Source organism: Narcine bancroftii, chromosome 6 (genome assembly GCF_036971445.1).
Source record: "Narcine bancroftii isolate sNarBan1 chromosome 6, sNarBan1.hap1, whole genome shotgun sequence".
NCBI lineage: Eukaryota > Metazoa > Chordata > Chondrichthyes > Torpediniformes > Narcinidae > Narcine > Narcine bancroftii.
Window position 1 is genome coordinate 231,008,563 of NC_091474.1, and position 21,902 is coordinate 231,030,464.

The 21,902-nt window shown below is 41.4% G+C and overlaps 1 protein-coding gene across 2 annotated transcripts in view; it reads left to right on the forward strand.

The window, feature by feature from the left end:
• Window positions 1-21,902, forward strand: part of tpcn3 (two pore segment channel 3) — an 81,510-nt gene that overhangs the window by 25,956 nt on the left and 33,652 nt on the right. For both annotated transcript variants that reach the window (XM_069887659.1, XM_069887660.1), the window contains exons 3-8: window positions 2,531-2,645; window positions 6,634-6,762; window positions 12,066-12,182; window positions 13,054-13,172; window positions 14,728-14,829; window positions 20,705-20,831. In XM_069887659.1, the coding sequence (XP_069743760.1) occupies window positions 2,531-2,645; window positions 6,634-6,762; window positions 12,066-12,182; window positions 13,054-13,172; window positions 14,728-14,829; window positions 20,705-20,831 (709 nt within the window). The remainder of the gene's footprint in view (window positions 1-2,530; window positions 2,646-6,633; window positions 6,763-12,065; window positions 12,183-13,053; window positions 13,173-14,727; window positions 14,830-20,704; window positions 20,832-21,902) is intronic.

The window sequence follows — 21,902 nt, forward strand, 5'->3', positions numbered from 1 at the left end:
ATAAGCAAAGATAAAGATGCATAACCAACACTTTGGGCTTTTAGTTTTTCAGTGTAACTGAGTCATGAGAAAGTTTATTACATAAAATTAATTCCATAAAGACAGAGGCAAAAGAAACTTTAAAAGGTGGTAGATTTATGCAGTGCATTGTTAGGGTCAGGGATAGTGGAAATGGATTAAATAATGTTCCCTCAAGAAATGTTATGTGGTTTAACTTAAAATTAACAGGTCTGTAGAAGAAGAGCAAAGGAGTGGGAATAATTGTGTGAATCAGAAAGCTTTTGGATACCTGCTGGGCAAAGTGAAGTTTGATCAAAGAGTCTCCACTTCCATAATTCATGGGTCATTTTCATAGAAATTAAAGTAAGTTTGCAGGAAGAAATCTAATCTCTCATTGCAATTCAAGGCATTATCATCTGTTAAGCATTATTTTAATGCTGTTTGAAAATGCAGTACAACTTGAAAACATTTTAAATGAAAATCAAATTGCAAAATAAACATTTCCACTTCTGGAAGCCCCTTGCTGCTCCCCACCAAAACTAAGAACTAATATTCCTGAAGTTTACAAATAAGTTTGACTAACTCAAAAGCTGGAATCTTCAGCAGGTAAAGAATTGCTGGTCAGGCAGGTCAAAGAGCGTCCATGGATAGAAATGGGAGATGACATTTTGGAATCTGTACCCTTTATCAAGACGGAGAGAAAAAAGGAAAAATGATGTATGAAGGGGGAAAGAAGCTGGGGGATGAGCCCAGAGGTGATAGATTATAGGACAGAAGGTGTGGGAAGTGAAGAGACAACTTGAGAGAGAAAACATTAACAGAGGGGGTGGGGGAAGTTGGACAGAGGGAAAAAAAGATAATTACAGGAATCGGATGGGTGTGAGGATAATAAAATTACCTGAAATCTATGGTCAGGCTGTCCAGGAGGAATATGGGGTGCTTCAGATGGGCGATAGTTTGATATGTACATTATCATCGTGCAAAATAAATTTGATTTTGCTTTTAGAAGTCAAGAGTTTGGTATCGTTGCAAAACACTAATCAATCATTCAAGCCAAATTCAAATGCAAATTTGGATTATTTGCAAAATATTTTCTCGATTAAAGCACAGGAACTGAGTTTAAAAAGAACTCAGCAGGTTAAACAGCATCTGTCAAGCCCCTGCATGTAACTGAAAGGGATCAAGAAAGATTACCAGCAAATAGCAGTATTTGAGCAGTAAGATAAGGATGTAAAACACGAAAGTCTGCAAGTAGAAACACAATGCTGGAGAAACTCAGCAGGTCAAACAGTGGACTTTATATGGCAACGATAACTAACATTTTGGGCTTGAGCCCTTCAACATACCTTGATTTAAAAAAAAAAGTAATTAGGCAGTGTGGTATTGAGGCTGGTAAGTGATGGGTGGAACTCAAGGTGGATAGGGCATGATGTGCAGATGGAGTCGATTTGGGGAGGGAGTGGGAGGAATAAATGGATAGAAGAAAACTTAGTGGACAGGTGAGAGGAGGGCATTGTAGGTGTGGATTACCTGAACTTGGACAATTCAATATTCATATCATTGGGGGCTGTAAGCTACCCAATGTAGAGATGATCATGTTATGCCCTCTTCTAGGCTGGTGAAACTAAGCGTAGACCACTCTATAGTTTTCCGGAACACCTGCACTCTGTCATCTTAAGCTTCTGGTTGCACTTTATTTTAAATCTGTCCCACTCCCAGAGAGACTGGTCTGTCCTTGGCCTTCTCCATTGCTTTGCAGAGGGCAAATGAAAATTGGGAGACCAACATGTCATATTCCACTCGGGTAGCTCACAACCCAATGATGTGAATAATGAATTTTCCAATTTTGGGCAAGCTGTTTCCCACCCCCTGCCCAGTGTTCTCCTCTGGCACCCATTCACCTTGTTTTCTTCTCTCTTTGAGGGAGATAAGGTTTCGTTTTTTTGAGTAATTCTGTACAATATCTTGGGCTGATATCTTGTGATATCTTCCCATCTTCAACCCCTGCCTGTCCATCATCCACTCCCCATATGGTTCCATCTAACAGCCTGAATCCCTACTTTCCTCGGTATTGCTCTGTAACAGCAGCGTTGCCTGTTCCCTCTCACTCCCGTACAGAGTCTCAACCCGAAACATCGACTTTCACCTCTCGTCTCCACAGTTGTTGGTAGACCTGCTGAATTTTTATAACGTTCTGTTTGCATTATATTATCCAGCATTTCCAGTCTCTATTTCTCTTGAGTGTAAAAACTGTTGACCTTGTTTCTGACGAACCCTATTCATCTGGGAAAGGAGCTCCACAATAGATGGGGGTGCAACATCTAGCCTAGTATTTAGCTGTGTAAAGAAAGGTTGGCTTTGCTTCTGCATTGCTACCTGGCCATTAAATGTGACTAACTCTGTGTTAGTTGATATAATATATCGTACCCCCATAATTACAATAATTGACTTCTGGATTTTTTACTCAGCAAAATTGTATATTGATTCACTTCTTTCATTGTTAAAAAAGGTGTCTTTATTCTCCCTCTAGATTCTACAAATTGTATAATCACTGGTCTACACAGGGAGTCACCAACTTTTTTATCTTTGTGGATCTTTTTCTTGGGCTATTTGAAGATCCTGCAGCCTATTTACTGCCGCTTTGGGTAAGTTCTTTTCCTAGTATGCATGTAGAAGGATATAGATCCATCAGCATTTTTAGTACTACGTTATTCTTAGCAACTGATAATGGAAAGGTTGGCATGTGGCACAGCATGGTAGTGGTGTGAACCAATGATCAGCAGATGTCTTAAAATCCCACAATGCCATTTGAGCAATTTAAGTTCTTAGTTAATTAAAACCGGTATCATTAACAGTGATGATGTAACTACCAAAAGTTGTCTTTTAATTTTAATATATAAAAAAAAAAACCCTCGTTAGTATTTTAGAGAGGGAAATGAACCCCATAACATTGTGCTGCCCTTGGTTGGTACTGATTGGTGTCCCTTTTCATTGAAATTGTAGACCAGTGGTTCTCAACCATTTTCTTTCCACTCCCATACCATTTTAAGTTATCGGTGCTCTGTGATTAGTAAGGGATTGCTTAAGGTGGTATGGGAGTGGGAAGGGAAGTTTGAGAATCACTGCTCTAGACCCAAAGGTTATGGAAATAATTTGCTTGAGGAATAATCGCCATTGGCCCATTTCCTTTGGAGTTATGAAACCTTGCACATCATGAGTCAATTAGGTACAGTTAAAGCAGTGGTTTTCAAACTTTTTCTTTCCACTCACATACCACCTGAAGTAATCCCTTACACCCCCCACTTTGGTCTCTACTCAAAGTTTATAAGCCCCCTTCCCTGTGAAGCAGGTTTCTTCCATACTTCTACCAACTACATGAAAAACAATTTTTTTTAAATGATTTCAGTTTCTGCCCCCCTCCCCTTGAATATACCGTGGCCCCCACAGGGTGGGGGGGGGGTGTTGTGTATAACCTCTGTAAGAATGGCTGCTCTAAGTTGTGCTCTTTACACCTTGTATGAATATTAGAGGCCACTTAGAAGCCACTTGTTGGTCTGTTTGCAGAAGAACCATTCTTGCTTTATTAGGTATTTTGTGACAAATGAACTTCAACATTTAGTTAACTGACCAAGTTCGTTGGTTTAATTTTGATGTGGCTTCAGTGTACAGTACACGATCCTTTATCTGGAACCCTTAGGGGACATTGAGTTCCGAATTTCAGATTTTTCCGGATTTCGGAAAGCCCACCTGAATTGTGCTGCTGTATCCACTCCCACCCCCTTCCAGTCGCCTGGCTGCCTCCCTTGTCCGCCTCCCCCAACCGCCCGGCAGCCTCCCCCGACCGTTGGTCCCTCATCCGCCTCCCCCGACCGCTAGTCCCTCGGCCACCTCCCCTAACCGCTGGTCCCTCAGCCGCCTCCCAAGACCGCTGATCCCTCGGCCGCCTCCCAAGACCGCTGATCCCTCGGCCGCCTCCCCCGACCGCCGGTCCCTCGGCTGCCTCCCCCGACCGCTGGTCCCTCGGCCGCCTTCCCCGACCGCTGGTCCCCACTTGCCAGATGTTGGAGCCTTTCGGAGTTTAGATGTCCGGATAAAGGATCGTGGACCTGTACCAGCAATGTGACTGACTCTTTGAAATGTCCGTATGAGTTCAAGACAACCAGGTAAAAGACATTTTACGTCAGCAAAATGTCCATGAATGTTGCCTTTGTCATTGATGCACACATCCTGTGCATGGGTAGTGAGAAATTTTCAGTTGGCATACATCACTGCTGCTTTTTGGGGGAAAGTTTTGAATGACGGTGGGGGGGGGGGGTGGACGACACAATACTAAAAAGCAAAAATATGAGGAATGTCCCCTGTAAATGTTTACATCTCTTCAAGGGGAATCCTCGTTAATTTGTTCCCCATGTTTCCAAAGTTCCTGCTGATTGATAATGAAGGTGTACGAAAGGTTTTTAAAATAATGATGAGTTTATTGTCATGCACACAAGTACAATATACATATGCACTGAAATCCCTGCTTGAGGCAGCCAAGGTGCATCAATTGCAATAGAATATATTAAATTACCCTAAAACAGAAAACAATAATCAAATTAGAGGATGGATGGATAAATGTTCACAGTTTTAACTGGCTTAAATTCCTGTCTATCACATAAATAAACACAATGCCAAAGAAATTCAGCTGTTCAAACGGTGTACTTTATAAAGCAAAGAGACAATACCATCGTTTTGGGCCTGAGCCCTTAATCAATACTGAGTTTCTCCAGTATTGTGTTTATTTCAGTCACTGTGTTTGCAGACTTTACGTTTCACTACATAAACCTTGTGATTTAAAATCTACATTTTTAAAAAATTTATGTCAGAAATTTGGCTTTGTCAACTGATACTTATTTTACTGCTGTTTTTCTTTGGTTACCTATGCTATAGAGGGAGGTTGAGCATACTAGGGGTCTATTCCTTGGAGAACAGGAGGATGAGGGAGAATCTCATAGAGGGATACAAACCTAGAGAGAAGTAGATCGGGTGAACACACAGCCTTTTAGCCTTTTGCCTGAAGAAGGAGAGTTGGTTACCAGAGGACATGGGTTCATGCGAGGGAGAAGAGATTTAACAGGAACCTGAGCCTTCTGAACTCTTATCAACTTCAACAATTTTGGGTCATGCACACTGTCTTGTCACTACTGGACCTGTCCAATTCTGATTTCAGTTAATCATCCAAATTTCACATCTTAGATTTCTCCCTCTCAAACTACCCTCATGAGCCTATCTTCAATCTCAGATACTATTTATTGTCATGTAATGAAACAGAAATGTAATGTTACATTAAATTGCCTTTAGTCTGCCATAAGACAGACAATGATTTACCAGTAGCATTGACTGGCACCCCTTACGTCAGCAAAACAGGTCCCCCCCAGGGTCACCGAGTGTCCATGGATTTGCCTCCTGCGCTCCCATAGTCTCTGCAGCCACACTTGCCTCCAGTTCAGTTCAAACCATTATCATACCAAGCCCAAATCTCCAACATGATGATGAGCACCCAGGGAACCTTCAGGAGCCCTCCTTGCCCTCATTATTTGCTCAAATCCCGGTTCCGATACCTGGTTCTCATAAGCCTAGTGTGAGTCCTTTGACCTCAAATCTACACGGCAACTTTGGGGTTGTCTTATCCGAGATATTTTCTTTGCCCTGACCATCCTTTCTCAACCTTGTTTCTCTCTTTCCCAGTTCTGACTTGAAACTGAACTGGATCTCTTTCCATAGATGCTGCTTGACCTGACTCTACCAAGCATTTCCTGTTTTTATTTCCATCCCATCCAATACTTATAAACTTCTGCCAAAAAAAAAGACAGTTAGAAATGATCAGTTGGGCGTCATGGTGTAAACTGGTAAGTTTGCATTTTCAATGCCAAAACAACAATCTGCTGGAGGAACTCATTGGGTTAAGCAAAATTAAGTGGGGGTGGAGAGGGAAAGATGGGAAATTGTCAGTGTTTCAGATCAAAACCCTTCCAGTCTCAATGAAATGGCAACAGTTGCTTTCCTTCCACAACCCTCCACGGATGCAACTGAACCGGCTGATCCAGCATTTGCAGTCTCTCTATTTGGCCACTTTCCCTTTTCAATAAGTGGCCTCCCCATTGGGAACCTGATTTACAACCAACTTCATTCAAATACTTTAATTATTTTCTGCACTCCATCATTTTCTAAGTGCACCATAACAGAGTAAATATGCAAGACTAACTGTAGTTTCAACAGTTAAACAAGTGTTGAGCATAATTTAAATTTAGACATATAGCACGGTAACAGGCTCTTTTGGCCCAGGAGCCCATGCCACCCAATTGGCCCACAATCTCAGTAGCTTCTTGAAGAGTGGGGGAAAAAAATCAGAGGAAACCCAGATAGACACAAGGTCAATGTACAAACTCCTTACAAATGACGGCAAGTCAAACCACGGTCGCTGGCGTTGTAACAGTGTCGCGTTAACTGTGCTACTTTAAGAATCCTGACACCAGTGGGTTATCCATTTCTGACCTTGAATTGCATCTTATTACAAAATAACATGACTGTTCAATTTCTTAAATTACCACTTGCAATATTTTTTTATCACTTGGTTCTATTTTAACTCCACAGGTAACTTCAACAGTAGAGTTTATTTGTCTGCTAATGTTTACTATCCGACTCTTGCATTTCTCAAAAGTTACTCCTGCGAAGGTGTTTTGGAAAGATGCGAAGAACATTTGTGTTATTATCAGCATATTGGTGAGTGTGAAAATTGAATGGATTTAATAGGATTTGTTCCAGGTTATCAATGTGTTATCAACTAGCTGAGAATCGATGCTTCCAGATATGGAACAGTGCGTGCAAAAGATACTCATCTGTCAGTGTTAGCAGGAGAAGAGTTTCTTGAATGCAGGTGCATGCACACATGGCCAAGTCAGAAACTGAAAAGGAGCGATCACCCTAGTGGCCCCCCAAAATAGCCACTGAGGAACAGATAAGTAGGTAGATTTTGGAAAGGTGCGAAAATAACAGCATCTTCAACTTCCCTAATATTCGTATCTCTTTCATACAAAGGTTTTGGGTGGGGATGAATTTCTTAGGAGTGTCCAAGAAGAATTGACACTGTATATGGACAGGCTTTCTCGAGGGGAGGCTATTACTGTATTTAGTACTAGGCAGTGATCCTGGCCGGGTGACTGGTGGTTGAGCATTTTAGAAATGGCGACAACAACTCCATGACCTTTAGCATACCCGTGGCCTTGGACAGAAGCAAACTAAATGGGGGAAAATTTCAGTTGAGGGAAGGGCTAATCACAATGGTATTAGGCCCGAAACTTGGGAAAAGATTTTCTCTGAATTGCACAACAGAAATATGGAGGTTGTTAATGGACCACTTACTTGCACAGGCTTCTGGATAGGTTTGTCCTACTGAGACAGAGAAAGGATGGTAGGTTTAAGGAGCCATGGTTGACAGGAGAGGTGGCACATTTTGCCACAAGCAAGAAAGGAGCAGATACAGTATCTACTTATCCCATTTTCTGATACCTTTGGGGAATCAGATGTCTGATATGTCAATTTCCAGTTGACTGAGATCAGCTGGGAGAATGGGCCAAAAATTGGCAGATAGAGTTTAATGCAGACAAGTGTGAGGTGATTTCTTTTGGAAGGTAGAGGTTTACAAGATTGAGAGGTATAGACAGATTGGATGCCAGTAGGCTTTTTCCTCCTCGATTTGGGGAGATAAATATGAGACATCTTAGTTTTAAGCTGAAAAGGAAAGGTTTGGGGGAACATTGGGGGAAAGTTCTTCAAGGTAGGACATACACAGTAAATGGTAGGGCACTGAGGAGTGCGGAGGAGCAAAGGAATCTGGGAATACAGATACATTGTTCCCTGAATGTGGAGTTGCAGGTGGAGAGGGTTGTAAAGAAAGCTTTTGGCATCTTAGCCTTTATAAATATTGAGTATAGGAGTTGGGATATTATGTTAAAGTTATTTGAGACCTTGGTGAGGCCAAATTTGGAATATTGTGTGCAGTTCTGGGTGCCTAACTACAGGAAGGATATCAATGATTGAAAGAGTGTGGAGAAGATTTATGAGGATGTTGCCGGGTCTTCAAGGGTTGAGTTAGAGGGAAAGATTAAATAGGTTAGGACTTTATTCCTTGGAGCGAAGAAGAATGAGAGATTTGATAGAGGTTTACAAGATTGAGAGGTATAGACAGATTGGATGCCAGTAGGCTTTTTCCTCCTCGACTTGGGGAGATAAATATGAGACATCTTAGTTTTAAGCTGAAAAGGAAAGGTTTGGGGGAACATTAGGGGAAAGTTCTTCACTCGGAGTGTGGAACGAGCTGCCACCTGAATGCGGGCTCAATCTTGTTTTAAGAATAAATTGGATAGATACATGGATGGGAGAGGTCTGGAGGGTTATGGAGTAGGAACAGGTCAGTGGGACTAGTAGAATGATGGTTGGCACAGACAAGAAGGTCCTAATGGACTATTTTCTGTGCTGTAGCATTCTTTAGTTCTAATACTTTAGTGATCACCTCAACAAATGTGAGGTCAACCTAGAGCAGGGTTAAACATATTGTGGTTAAGAAAGAGGTAGTGTTGGAGCTTCTGGAAAACAATAGGGTGGACAAAGCCCCAGGACCAGATGTAATGTACTTCCAGTTACTACAGGAAGTGAGGGAAGTGATTGCTGGGGTGTTGATGATGATCTTTGGTCACAGGAGAGGTACCAGTGGACTGGGGGATGGCACATGTTATCACCTTGTTCAAGAAAGATAAAAGGGAGAGTGCTGGGAATTATAGACCAGTGAGTCATGTCAAACTTGGTGAGGATTCTTGGGGACTGGGTTCATGATAATTTGGAGAAGGACAGTCATCGTGGCTTTGAAGGACAGATTGTGCCTCAAACATAATTGAGCTTTTCAAAGACATGAGAAAATAAGTTGATGAAGGTAGAGTAGTGGATTTGGTGAATATAGATTTTATTAAGGTGTTTGTCAGATTCCCCATGGAGGGCTCATCCACAAAGTCATGAGGCATGGGATACAAGGAAACTTAGGTACATGGGTTCTGAAATGGCTTGCACACAGAAGGCAGAGGGTGATGGTGGATGGATCATATTCCGCCTGGAAGTAGGTGATTAGTGGTATTCCACTGGTATCGATTCTGGGTCCCTGCTTTTTGTGATCTCCATATGAAGGATGTGGAAGCTGCAGAAAGGGTGCAGAGGAGATTAGAAAACCTGTTTTATGAAGAACGGTGAGCAAGCTAGGGCTTTTCTAAGCAACGGAGATGAAAGGCAACTGAATAGAGGTATAAAAGATGGAGGTGTATAGCTTGGGTGGACAACCAGCACCTCTCTCCCAGGGTGGCAGAGGTCATCCATTTAAGGGAGTGGTGAAAAGTTGGTGGAGACGTGAAGGTTTTTTTTTTTGGAAAGAGAGAAATGGGTACCTGGAATACACTGCCTGGAGCAGTGGTTAAGGTTGATACAATGGGATATTTAAATAACTCTTGGATGTAAGAACAATAGGGGAGTTTGTGGGGAAGGATCAGACTGATCGTGGATTAAGTTTGCGTCGGCACAAAATTGTGAACAGAAGGTCTCTACTGTTACTGTTCTATGTAAAAGGTGTGTAGCAGGAATAGAACATGAGGAATATAAAAAGATGAAAAAACCTCAAGAAAGAAATCAGGAAGGCTTTAAAAAAAAAAGACACGAGTTTGCTTTGTCATCCTGAGGGTTTCTACAGGTATATTAAGAGCAAAAGGATAGTAAGGGTTAAAATTGGGCTTCTTGAAGATCAGAGTGGTCAGCTTTGTACGGAGCCAAAAGAGACGGGGGAGACCTTACTATTTTTTTTATTAGTATTCACTCAGGAAATAGGCACAGAGTCATGGAAAGTAAGGACATCAAGCAGTGAGGACATGGAATGTATACAGATTAAAGAGTAAGATGTGTTTGCTGTCTTAAAGCAAATAAGGGTGGATAAATCCCCAGGGCCTGATAAGATATTCCCTTGGACCTTGAGAAATTGCAAGGTCTCTGTCAGAAATATTTAAAATGTCCTTAGCCACGGGTATATTGCTTGAGGATTGGAAGGTAGCTCATGTCGTTCTGTTGTTTTAAAAAAGGGCTCCAAAAGTAACCCTGGAAATTATAGGTTGGTGAACTGATGTAGGTAACCTGTTGGCAAGTGTTCTAAGAGATCAGAGATAGCCAGAAACTGATTACCATGGCTTCGGGCATGGTAGGTTGTGTTTAACCAATCTCATTGAGGACATTACCAGGAAAGTTGATGAAGGAAAGGCTGTGGATGTTGTCAACATGGACTTTAGTACTTGGGAGGTTAGTCAGGAGGGTTCAGTCACTAGGCATTCATGATGAAGTAGTGAAATGAATTCAACAATGGTTTGATGGGAGAAGCCAGAGAGTAGTGGTGGATGATTGCTTCTCAGACAGGAGACCTGTGACTAGTGATGTTCCTTGGTTATCGGTGCTGAAACCATTGTTTATCATTAAGATCATTGATATAGATGCCAATGTGATACATTGGATCAGCAAATATGCAGATGACACTAAGATTAGAGGCGTTGTGGACAGTGAAGGAGGTTTGCAAAGCTTGCAGAGGGATCCAGACCAGCTGGAAAAATGGGCTGAAAAATGGCAGATGGAATTGAATGCAGACAAGTGTGAGGTGTTGCATTTTGGAAGTACCGACCAAGAGAGGACTTGCATGGTGAATGGTAGGGCACTGAGGAGTGTGGTAGAACAGAGGGATCTGGGAATACAGATACATAATTCCCTGAAAGTGGTGTCACAGGTGGATGGGGTTGGAAAGAGAGAATTTGAAATATTGGCCTCCATAAATCAAAGTATTGAGAATAGGAGCTGGGATGTTACAATAAAGTTGTTTAATACATTGATGAGGCCAAATTTGGAGCATTGTGTGAAGTTTTCGGCAACTAATTACAGGAAAGATATCAATAAGATAGAAAGAGTGCAGAGAAGATTTACTAGGATGTTATCCAGACTTCAGGAACGGAGTTACAGGGTAAGGTTAAGCAGATTAGGACTATATTCCCTGGACCAAAGAAAAATGATGCGAAATTTGATTGAGATATTTAAAATGATGAGTGGGGACAGGCAGAATAAATATAGATAGGCTTTTGTTCTGCTGAGGGTGGGTGAGATATAAGCCAGAGGACATGAGTTCAGGGTGAAAGGGGGAACATGAGGGAGAACTTCTTCACACAGAGAATGGTGGGAGTGCAGAACGAGCTGCCAGCTGAAGTGGTGAATGTGGGCTTAATTTTAATATTTAAGAAGAATTTGGACAGATACATGGATGGGAGAGGTATGGAGGGCTATGCACTGACTTCAGGTCAGTGGGATGAGGCAAAAAAATGGTTCAACTAGTGAAAGACTAGAAGGGCGAAGGGGCCTGTTCCTGTGCTATAGTGTTCTATGGTTCTAAATTATCTCGTACTTACGCCACTTGCTGTTCAATGCATCTTATTCTGAACCAGTTCAATTGCTTTGTTTGCCTTCTTGTTGGCAGTGTTTACAAAACACAATTGATGCATTTGCTGTTAGGGTGGTAAGACTATAAAAAGCTCCTTGAAATACTCATCTTGACTTAATGAGTGTTTAGTCATAAATTAATGATCTGTGGGATGCTATATTCCCTATTCTCTCTGATTTGTTTGAAGCTTGGTGAAAATTCATTCAATATTCTGCCTAGTGGGGTTTTTTTTTGCCTTTCTCCCCCTTCTACTAAAATCACTGATGCACAAAGTTTATTCAGTCTCCTTTCCTTGACTTTCAAGTGCCACAACAATTGTGTGGATAATTTTTGTGCATGTGTTTTACATTGGGAGCCCATGATATGGCTCTGTGGAGAACAACCAATTAAAATTATTTGTCCTTGCATTATTCAGATGTTATTGTTTTTGCTGTTTGCATCATCTTGTGCAGACTCTTGCAGAATTATGAGTAGATGTTAATTAGCAAACTGTTTCTAAAATGATGCATTTGTTTACTTGCAGCTCACACTAGTAGATGTGATTGTGTACTTGGCTTTGATAGAAAATGGATATCCCACAGTCAGGTGGTCAAGAGTCTTGAGACCTCTGTTTTGTGTCAACTTCACAGAAAGTCGTCAGGTGAAGTTTATTTTTGAATCTGTTGAATATATTATTACCAGGGTATTGGGGAATAAGTTCTTGTGTGAACTGACTTGCAGGATATATGGTGAGCAAAGACAAATTGAAGGAACTCGGTGAGTCAGGCAGCGCCACTGAAGGGAAATGACTAACGTTTCCAATTGGGCCCCACTGAGTCCTTCCAACTTTGTTTAGCAAAGATTCCAGCATCTGTAGTTCCTGTGTTTCTCTACCAGAAGTTGATGTAATGGAGACTTGGCAGTAATTGCCCATTCCGAATTGGTCTTGAGGGGATGCAGATGAGCTGTCGCCTTGAACTGCTGCAGTCTTTCTGATCAAGATGATTAAAGTTTAAAGAAGGATGATCAAAGCAGATGGGTGAAACACCACTTGCTGGTTCCCTTCCTCCGAGTGCATCATCCATTCCTTCATGACCGAGTCTGGACCAGGTGTTACAAACCCTGACATTTCAAGATTGTTTAGATTGATCCTCTCTTGTTAGTTGCCTCAATTTCAGTGATGGAGGATGACAACTAAGGAAATGTTTGCCAGTGTGGGACACATCTTCAGTTGTATTCCCTGGCATCATTGGGTGTTTCCTTCCACATTAGGAAGGCTGATCTGTCTTGTATCTAACTACCTAATAGCACTGCAGAAAGACTACCACAGTTTAAGCTGCTAGTTCACCATCATGGGCAAATAAGAAGTCAACAAATGTTGGTTCTCGAGCATCGACTATAACCAAATTAAAAGGAAAACTTGGTTTTCTCTAAAGCTGCATGGTGAGCTGATCCAACATGTCGTATAATCATATCTCCAACAAAACACTGTTGTTTACCAAATCGATTGTTAATTTTCTCTTTTATTTCAGCTCAGAAGGGCCTTCAGGAATATTCGCAACACCCTCCCAGAGATCACCTACGTGTTTGTGCTGTTTATGTTCAGTGTGGCAGTGTTTTCTCTTATGGCTTTGAAGTTGTTTGCAAAAAGGTAACATTAATAAATGACAGCCATTTTGTTCGTTGCTCTCACTCTTCCTTGCTAATCTCTCCTTTAAGACGGTTCCGATATTTTAAATTTAATGTTTAATTTAGTCATATCGCTCGGTAACAGGCCCTTCTGGCCCATGAAGGGTGAATGTGCAAGCTCCCAACAGACCGTGCCAGATTTGAACCTGGGTAACTGGCACTGTGTAATAGATTTGCACTAATGGTGTCACAAGTAAACTTTGTCTAAGTAAACATGTGTCTTTGGTAACTGAGTTGACCTGATTCTTAGTGAACATGCTTTGCTGAAGTATCAGTTATTTCATAAGCAAGCATAGCGTCATTTTTAAAAGAAACACCCGGATCCCATGAGCTGAATAAAAGAGTCTTTGCTTCCCGTGGATGGTGCGTGACCTGCTGAATTTCTCCAGCACTGTTGGAATTTTACTTCCTTTCACTGAAAATGACTCATGTTTTTCTGTTGTGTGGCCAGAACACTCCGATTTCTGTTCAATTTTGAGCACATTTGATGTGATACAGTTGTGAATAAAATCAGCTTAATTTTATCAGGGGGCAACCATAGCAAATCTGGTCATGTCTTTTTTTTTCTCTCCCCTAAGTAGAATTTCTGTCCAGGATCACTGGGTGGCACTCATTGGATGCAATCCTTTTTATTTTTTGTAACCCAGCCAATTCCCTTAATGCTGGTTCGAAGGAACTGTTCAAAACTAGGTCTAATCAGGTGGACTGTGGTGGAATATTGGACATAAGAAATAGGAGCATGGGTAGGTCATCCAGGTGGAGTCAACCTTGAGGTGGTCTTCTTGCAGCTACAGGGATCACCCCCCTGCAGTAGGCTTGTGGTCATACCACCACAGTAGGCTGTCTCGCCTGCTCCGACATTCAATGAGATCATGGCTGATCTGATGATGGGCTCATCTCCACCTACCTGCCTTTTCCCCACATCCCTTAATTCCTTTACTTTGAGGAAATCTATTCAACCTTGTCTTAAATATATTTATTGAGGTAGCCTTCCCTGCTTCAATGGGCAATGAACTCCACAGATTCACTACCCTCTGGGAAAAGCAATTCCTCTTCATCTCCTAAATCTGCTACCCTGAATCTTAAGGCTATGTCCTCTAGTTCCGGTCTCCCCAACCAATGGAAACAGCTTACCTGCCTCTGTCTTATCTAATCACCTTAATCTTTTTGATATAAATACTGTTTGATCAATAAAAACGAAATACTGGAGATACCTTGGCAGCTCAAGCAGTATTCTCACAGTTGGTTTAACCATATAACCATTTACGGAGCGGAAACAGGCCTTTGTTTACATTTCTTTCTTCTTGCAGGAAAAGGGATCTCAGGGTTGTGTGTGATGTCATGCATGTATTCTGACAATAAATCAGAACTTGAAAACAGTTAACATTTCCTATTAAATCTACTTGGTCTCTGCACATTTTCAAAAACTTTCTTCTTTATTGGTGATCAGCTCTTCACAGCCTCCACTACTGATTATAATTTACCCTCCCTTCATCAGTGCATCCTTTGTTTTATAGGAAGCTCACCACAGGAGATGGATCTCCATATTTCAGTAACTACCTGGATGTATTCTTCAATCTCTACGTACTAGTGACAACGGCCAATAGCCCAGATGTGATGTAAGTACTTCCAAGCAATTTTTTAAACTCAACATTTGATGTGCGAATGTTTTAATGTATTCTCCTCCACTGGAAACTGGTGGACAAGATGTAGACTGGTCAATCTTTATTTAATGGACAGAAATGTTTGGGTCTGAGAATTATCTTTGCCATCAGATTCCTGAATGAACAATGAACCAAAGACACTGCCTCACTTTGACTTTTTCTTGTACAATTTTTATTTATTTTATCAGGTGATGCTGCCACAAGACCGCAACTTTCATGACATGTTCATGACCATAAATTCTGATTTAATGGACAATAATGTTTGAGTCTGAGAATTATGATTCAAAAACAATGTTTAGCGCAATTAATGAGGCAATTCTTTCACACCACCAACCCTCCTAGGAAGGGGCTAAACTTATTGGCATGCGGTACCTGACAAGCCATTCATATTGGACCATGATTTACCTGGTTCATCTGGATTGTGTGGATCGGGTGGGAGGGGACTCACCTCCAGTGGTGATGTCACGAGTGATGTAATAATGTACTTGCAGACCAGTGAAATCGTAGTGGGAATAAAGCACATACGCGCGCAATGTATAAAAGACCATGGGAAAATCTACTGCAGTGGGCCTCAGACTGTTCAAATTTAGGACAAACCTACAGACTAACATGTTATTATTTCCTGAACAATAGAGTATAACAATTATTTACAAAATATAACTATTTACGAAACATTATATTGTATTAGGTATTATAAGTAATCTTGAGGCTTTCAAATTCAAACAAAGAAAATTAACCGACTATCAAATTGACCAATGGAAAAATCATCGTGGTGAAACTGATGGGCTTTTATTGACTATAGTCTCGAGCACCAGCCAGCCTCATCAACTATTCTGGCAGAATGAATAGGGAGCATGCAAGGGGTTGTGGGTAGGATCAATCTCGGGAGGCATGTCCAGCTAGCAGTAGCAAATCACAGCATTACTGTGGTTTACCACTCCTGGCTTTGGGCTCTCACTTATCAATAAATAGTACCTTCTAGAAATAAACCCACAAGCATTTCCTTCATGGAGTAGTTTCTCCTTTTCAGTGAGACCCAGTAGTCATTTCAGGACCCACACTGGCCCTAAGGTAACAAAAAACGATCTTATTGGACAAGTCATATTTCTTCAGCCATTCAAATTATATGAAAATACCTTTTTCATAACAATCCTCCAGAATTTATATCCCCTCATAATACCAAGTTACCAAAATGTTATTGTTCAAAATCTTGAGTACAAGTTCATTTTTTCTTAAAGGTGTCTTCGGTGACAATCCTCTCTTTGGTCCAGAGCCTCCTCAGGTCTCACACCATATTCTAACCAAGTGAGGTTGTCTGTCCTGCTGGCTATAATTCTAGAATTCCGTTTATACTTGAAATCATTATACACCTTCTCTTTTGGAGAGTGCAATCTGATTTTTACCCAGGAGGGGGTATCGTCCCTCTCAGAAAAAAAAATGAAGAAATGAATCTCATTTGGCCGCCAAATATTACTTTTTGAATTTAGGCAACCTAAACAACAGATGCCTCCTAACCTGTAATCCCATGTTAACTTTTTCATAGATATTCTAGGTACATTACAGTTCCAAATAACTTGCCCATCATGCTTATTAAGGGTTTTAAAAATAAGGGTTGAGGTAGTGGAATGGGCAAAGGCTGGAAAAGGTACTGTAATCTTGGCAATATATTCATCTTTACACAGTTGACCCTGCCAATTAGAATGATGGGCAAGTTCATCCAACTACTTAAGTCTTGTTCAGTTTCACTAAGTAGTGGGGGTAATTGAGTTAAAGTCTGAAGATCATCACCCACCAGTATTCCAAGGTATTTGATGCCACGCGAGGGCTATTTGAATGGACTTGTTTGCTGATTCTCTTGTTAGTGGGATGATTTCACTTTTTCCCCAATTCACCTTGTATCCTGAAACTTCCCTGTAAGCTTTTTTCTGAATATTTTATTTTAATTTTCAAAAACATAAAATTCAAACCATATAATTTTTTTTACATTCATGTATTTATTCCCCCACCTCCCCACACCCCCCACCCTTGTGCAACTGAAAGAACAGTCAATTAAATTACAGCGATACAATTAAATTAAAAAGAAAGTTTTAAAAAAACTCAAAATGTAACACAAACCCCTCACCTGCGCCTTGTCCCACTTCTTCGATCACATTAATTTCCCTGCTGGGACAGATTGCTACAGTACCTATTTTGAAGGGTGGGGGGGGGGGGGAAACTAATCAGTCTGTGTGCCAATACATTTCAAGTAAGGTTGCCCTGCCCTAATGGATGTGTTATGTTTCTTCCTTAGACTGTACGTGATTTTCTCCAGGGGAATGCAACTTTGCATTCCCACATTCCATTGTGTGGTATTTAGTTGGGAGTCAGACTTTCAACAAAACCGCTATACACTTCCTGGCTACTGCCAAGGCGACCTTCACGAACTGAATTTGGTATTTGGACATTCTAAAACTCACGTCCCAAATGGCTCCCAGAAAGTACAACTCCAGATCCTGTGGAAAATCCACTTTTAGAATATCCCCTAGGTCTTCCCAGAAAGATCTTACCTTTGTACATAGCCAGGTGGAGTGGACAAAAGTTCCCACCTCCACCCCCCATCTACAGCACATCTCTGAAATTTCTGGCTTTGAGTTAAATAATTTTTGTGGTGTGACGTACAACTGGTGCAAGAAATTCAATTTCACCATCTTGTATCTGGCACTGTTGACTCCAGTCACACTGTCCAGACACGGGTCTTGCCACCACTCTTCATTAATTGTTGTGCCCAAGTCTGACTCATCTTTCCCTTGACCTGTGTAAGCCTGGCTTCTGGCCCTCACTTTGGAATATGTAATACATCTTAGAGATAAATTTACACACATTCTCCTGTTGAATTAGAATCTGCATGTGTCTACATCTAGGCAGGGTCATAGATGGTCCCAATTTTTCCCTTAAGAAACAACTTATTTGGAGATAGCAGAAGAATGTTCTATTAGACAAACCATATTTGTTCCTCAACTGCTCGAATGACATGAGCTGCCTTTGCATGTAACAATCCTCGATAAACCGGATCCTCTTCTGGCACTAGGTGTCCAGAATTTTATTACCCAGAGTCAAGGGTATTAATTTGTTCTGGTTCAAAGGCATTTTGGAGATAAATCCACTTTCAATCCAATACATTGATTCATTCTTTGCCACATCTGAAGTACATGCTTTAGTGTGGGGTTATCTGCTTTCTTTGAAATTAATTTAATGTCATATTTGAAAATAAACTCTCCTGTTATCTTTTCACCTGCTGCATGTCGTCCAATTTGTGCCCAGGATGGGGGAGGCTCCCTCAAAGAGTGGGGCGATAAACCTTGCCTTGGTTGCCCAGTAGTATTTTTTGAAATCAGATAATTTAAAACCCTCCAAATTATAGTCCCACATCAACTTTTCCATGGAGATTCTAACCACTTTACCGTTCCACAGGAACATCCTGACACATTCATTGAGTAACTTTAAAAAAAAAACCCTGTAGCAATGAAATTGGTAATGATTGGGAAAAAAAACTGGAGCCTTGGTATCACCTCACAGTTAACTCTGCCCACCACTGTTATGGGCAGAATCCTCCATCTACCAAGGTCCTCCTCAATCTTCCCAAGATAATTAAATTTGTATAAATTGCACAAATCCTTGTCCACTTTTATCCCTGGATATTTAATGCCTTCTTGCAGCCATTTAAATGGACTTCTTTGTGGATATTGTCAATAATTCCCATTTGTCAAAGGGATAATCTCATTTTTGTCCAGATTTACTTTATACACTGAGACCTTTCCATAATCCTCCAGTTTGGTTCTTAGCCAGACCCCCGGGGTCTGTCAAATATACTAACACATCATCAGTGAAAAGGTCAATTTTTGTCTTCCACCTGGCCCACCCTGAACCCCTTTGTCTGGATCCCACCTAATGGCTTCCACCAACAGCTCAATTGCCAGTATGAACAGCACTGGGGACAATAGACAGCCCTGCCTACTGGACCTCCTCAATGGAAACACAGGAGCCATGGCCATTTGTAATAATTTTTGCTTGGGTTTACAGTAAAGTATCCTCACCCAATTAATAAATGTTTGATCAGTCCAAATTTCTCCAGTACCTTGAACAAAAAGTCCCACTCCAATCTGTCAAAGGCCTTTTCTGCATCCAAAGTGATGGCTATTCCTGGATCCATGCCCAACTGTGCCAGATGTATTATATTAAGCAATCTAGCTACGTTATTTACTGATTGTCTCCTTTCTATACTCCAGCTTGGTCTGGATTTGTTAATTTCAGCAAATATTCTCCCAACCTATTGACAATAGACAATAGGAGCTGGAGGTCGAGCCAGCACCGCCATTTTACAGATCATGGCTGATCACTACCATCAGTACCCCTTTCCAGCCTTATCCCCATAACCCTTAACTCCTTTGCCCACTAGAGTCTTATCTAACTCTCTTTTGAACATAATCAGCGAATCTGCCTCTACCACCCTCTGTGGCAGAGCATTCCACAGATTCACACTTCTCTGGGTAAAAATATGTTTTCTCATCTCCGTCCTAAAGGGCCTACCCTGTATTCTTAAACTATGCCCTCTAGTCCTCGTCTCCCCCATCATTGGGAACAAGTAATCCGACTTCACCCTGTCTATCCCCCTGATGATTTTGTATATCTCAATCATGTCCCCCCTCATCCTTCTAAACTCCATCGGATACAAGTCCAGTTTTTCTAGCCTTTCAGCATACGTCAACCCCGCCATCCCTGGAACTAACCTTGTAAATCTGCGCTGCACACCCTCTATAGCTAGTATGTCCTTCCATTGCTTTTGCAATGATTTTATAATCTGTGTTTCATAACAAGAGGGGCCTATGAGGTGGGATTCAGTGGGTCCCTGGCTTTTTTTTAAATCACCTTGATGATTGCTGTGGAGAAAGACTCCAGGAGGGTATGCATCTCGGCCGCCTGATCCACCACTTTCATAACAGAGGGCATTAAAAGATCTTTGTCCTCTATATAATTAGGTGGGGAAACCATCATCCCCCAGTGATTTACCAGCCTAAAAAGAGCTCCGGGTCCAAGCAATTGCCTCTTTAGAGAAAGGGGCACTCAGACCCTCTCCTTCTTTCTGATCTAAATTTGGTAGTTCAAATGAATCATCTTTTTTGGTAGGATCGCACCCGACTCAGATTTATACAATTCCTTATAAAAACTTCCAAATGTTTCATTTATTTCTTTTGGTTTATGAGACAGATGGGAACAGTCAGGGGCAGGGAGAGGTAAACTAATGGAAGGCTATGGTCAAATGGATCCAGGTGAAGTGGGGGTGGGAATAGCATCCAAAAATCTGAAAAGTCTTGACACCACCAAAGCCCCAGACATTGTGTTATGCAGCAGGTGGAAGTTAGGTGCTGTCCCTCAACGATGTTGGTCATTGTTAGCAAAGTGAAGGAGGCTAAAGGTGAAGATGAGATGGAGGATTAGGCTGGAAGCTCAAGGTCACCCTTTGCAAATGGAAATGAGGTCCCATGCAGGGTGGTTACCTGACCTGCGTTGGCTCCTCTGGTGCAGAGGAGACCGCATCGTGACCACATGTGTGAATTTCAGTGGCACTTGGTACGATTGCCCGAGTCAATGGATGGTGATAAGGGAAGATGCGCCACACCTCCTGCATGTGCTTGGCAGTGCACTGTAATAAAGGGAGCAGTGTTTGGAGACAGACCACGGACTGTGCAAGTGCTTACAGAACTTCTAGCGAATTCTAATGTGGACTGTTCTACTCAGCTTGTGAAATGTGTGAAGTGCGCGATTAACTCTGACTGGATATTTTGTTCTGCAGGATGCCTGCCTATGAAGTCAGTTGGGCGTATTCCATCTTCTTTATCATTTTTATAATAGTGAACACTTATGTCTTCATGTCTCTCTTCCTGGCTGTTGTATACAATGACTACAAGAAACATTTGAAGGTATGGAATTGTCTGCAACATTCCAGTCCATTAAAACCTGATATGCTTTTTGTTAAAACATTAAATTTGAAGCAACCTTTCTTGCCAATTTCAGGCCCTTCACCCCACCTAATTTATATACCTTGCTTCCAGTCCAAATTAAGCAATTTGCTTGGAGTGTAATTTGGTATTCTCTGATTTTTCAAAACCCTGGGCCATCCCAATTGTACATCCTGTGATATTTTTCTCGATTGTGTCTACCGCTTTTGAATAATTCTCGATGCTGTTTCCTGACCCCCAATTATTTAATGTTCACCTAACATGTTATTCAATTAGGCCTTTATCACATTTATAAAATGAGTTTACTGTTAATTAATCTTGCTGATTGCTACTTTATATTAACAACACATTTCATCTGCTTAATCTTGGTTCTTCTAATTGTAATATACGTTATCCTGAACTGGTTTTGTTTCCTTCAATAGAATATAATGCCTATCAAGACCATAAGCTATAGAAGCAGAAGTAGACCATTCAGCCCATTGAGTTTTCTCTGCCATACCATCATGAGCTGATCCATTCTCTCACATAGCCCCACTCACTACCTTGCCTTCTCCCCATAACTCAAAAGCCTACCAGTCCCAATAACATCCTTGTGAATCTTTTCTGCATGATCTGCAGCTTCAATGACATCTTCTAAAGTCAAGTGACCAGAATTGCACAAAGTGTGGTCTCACCAATGTCTTGTACAGGTCTAATGTGACATCTAACTAATGTACTCACTGCTCGAACTGCCCTATCTACGTCACCTTGGGGTGGCACGGTTGGCGAGCCTTTACAGTGCCAGCCATTGGAATTGGGGTTTGAATCCCTCACCGTCAGTATGTTCTCTTCATGTCTTGCGTGGGTTGTTCCCAGGGCTCTGGTTTTCTCCCACCATTCGAAATGTACCGGGGGCGTAGGTTCATTTGGTGTAAATTGGGTGGGACAGCTGAAATAGCCTGTTCCTGTGTTGTATATCTAAATTTAAATAAATAAGTAAATGGACCTATGTACCTCGGTCTCTCTGTTCAATATCTTTTTTCCAGAGCCCTC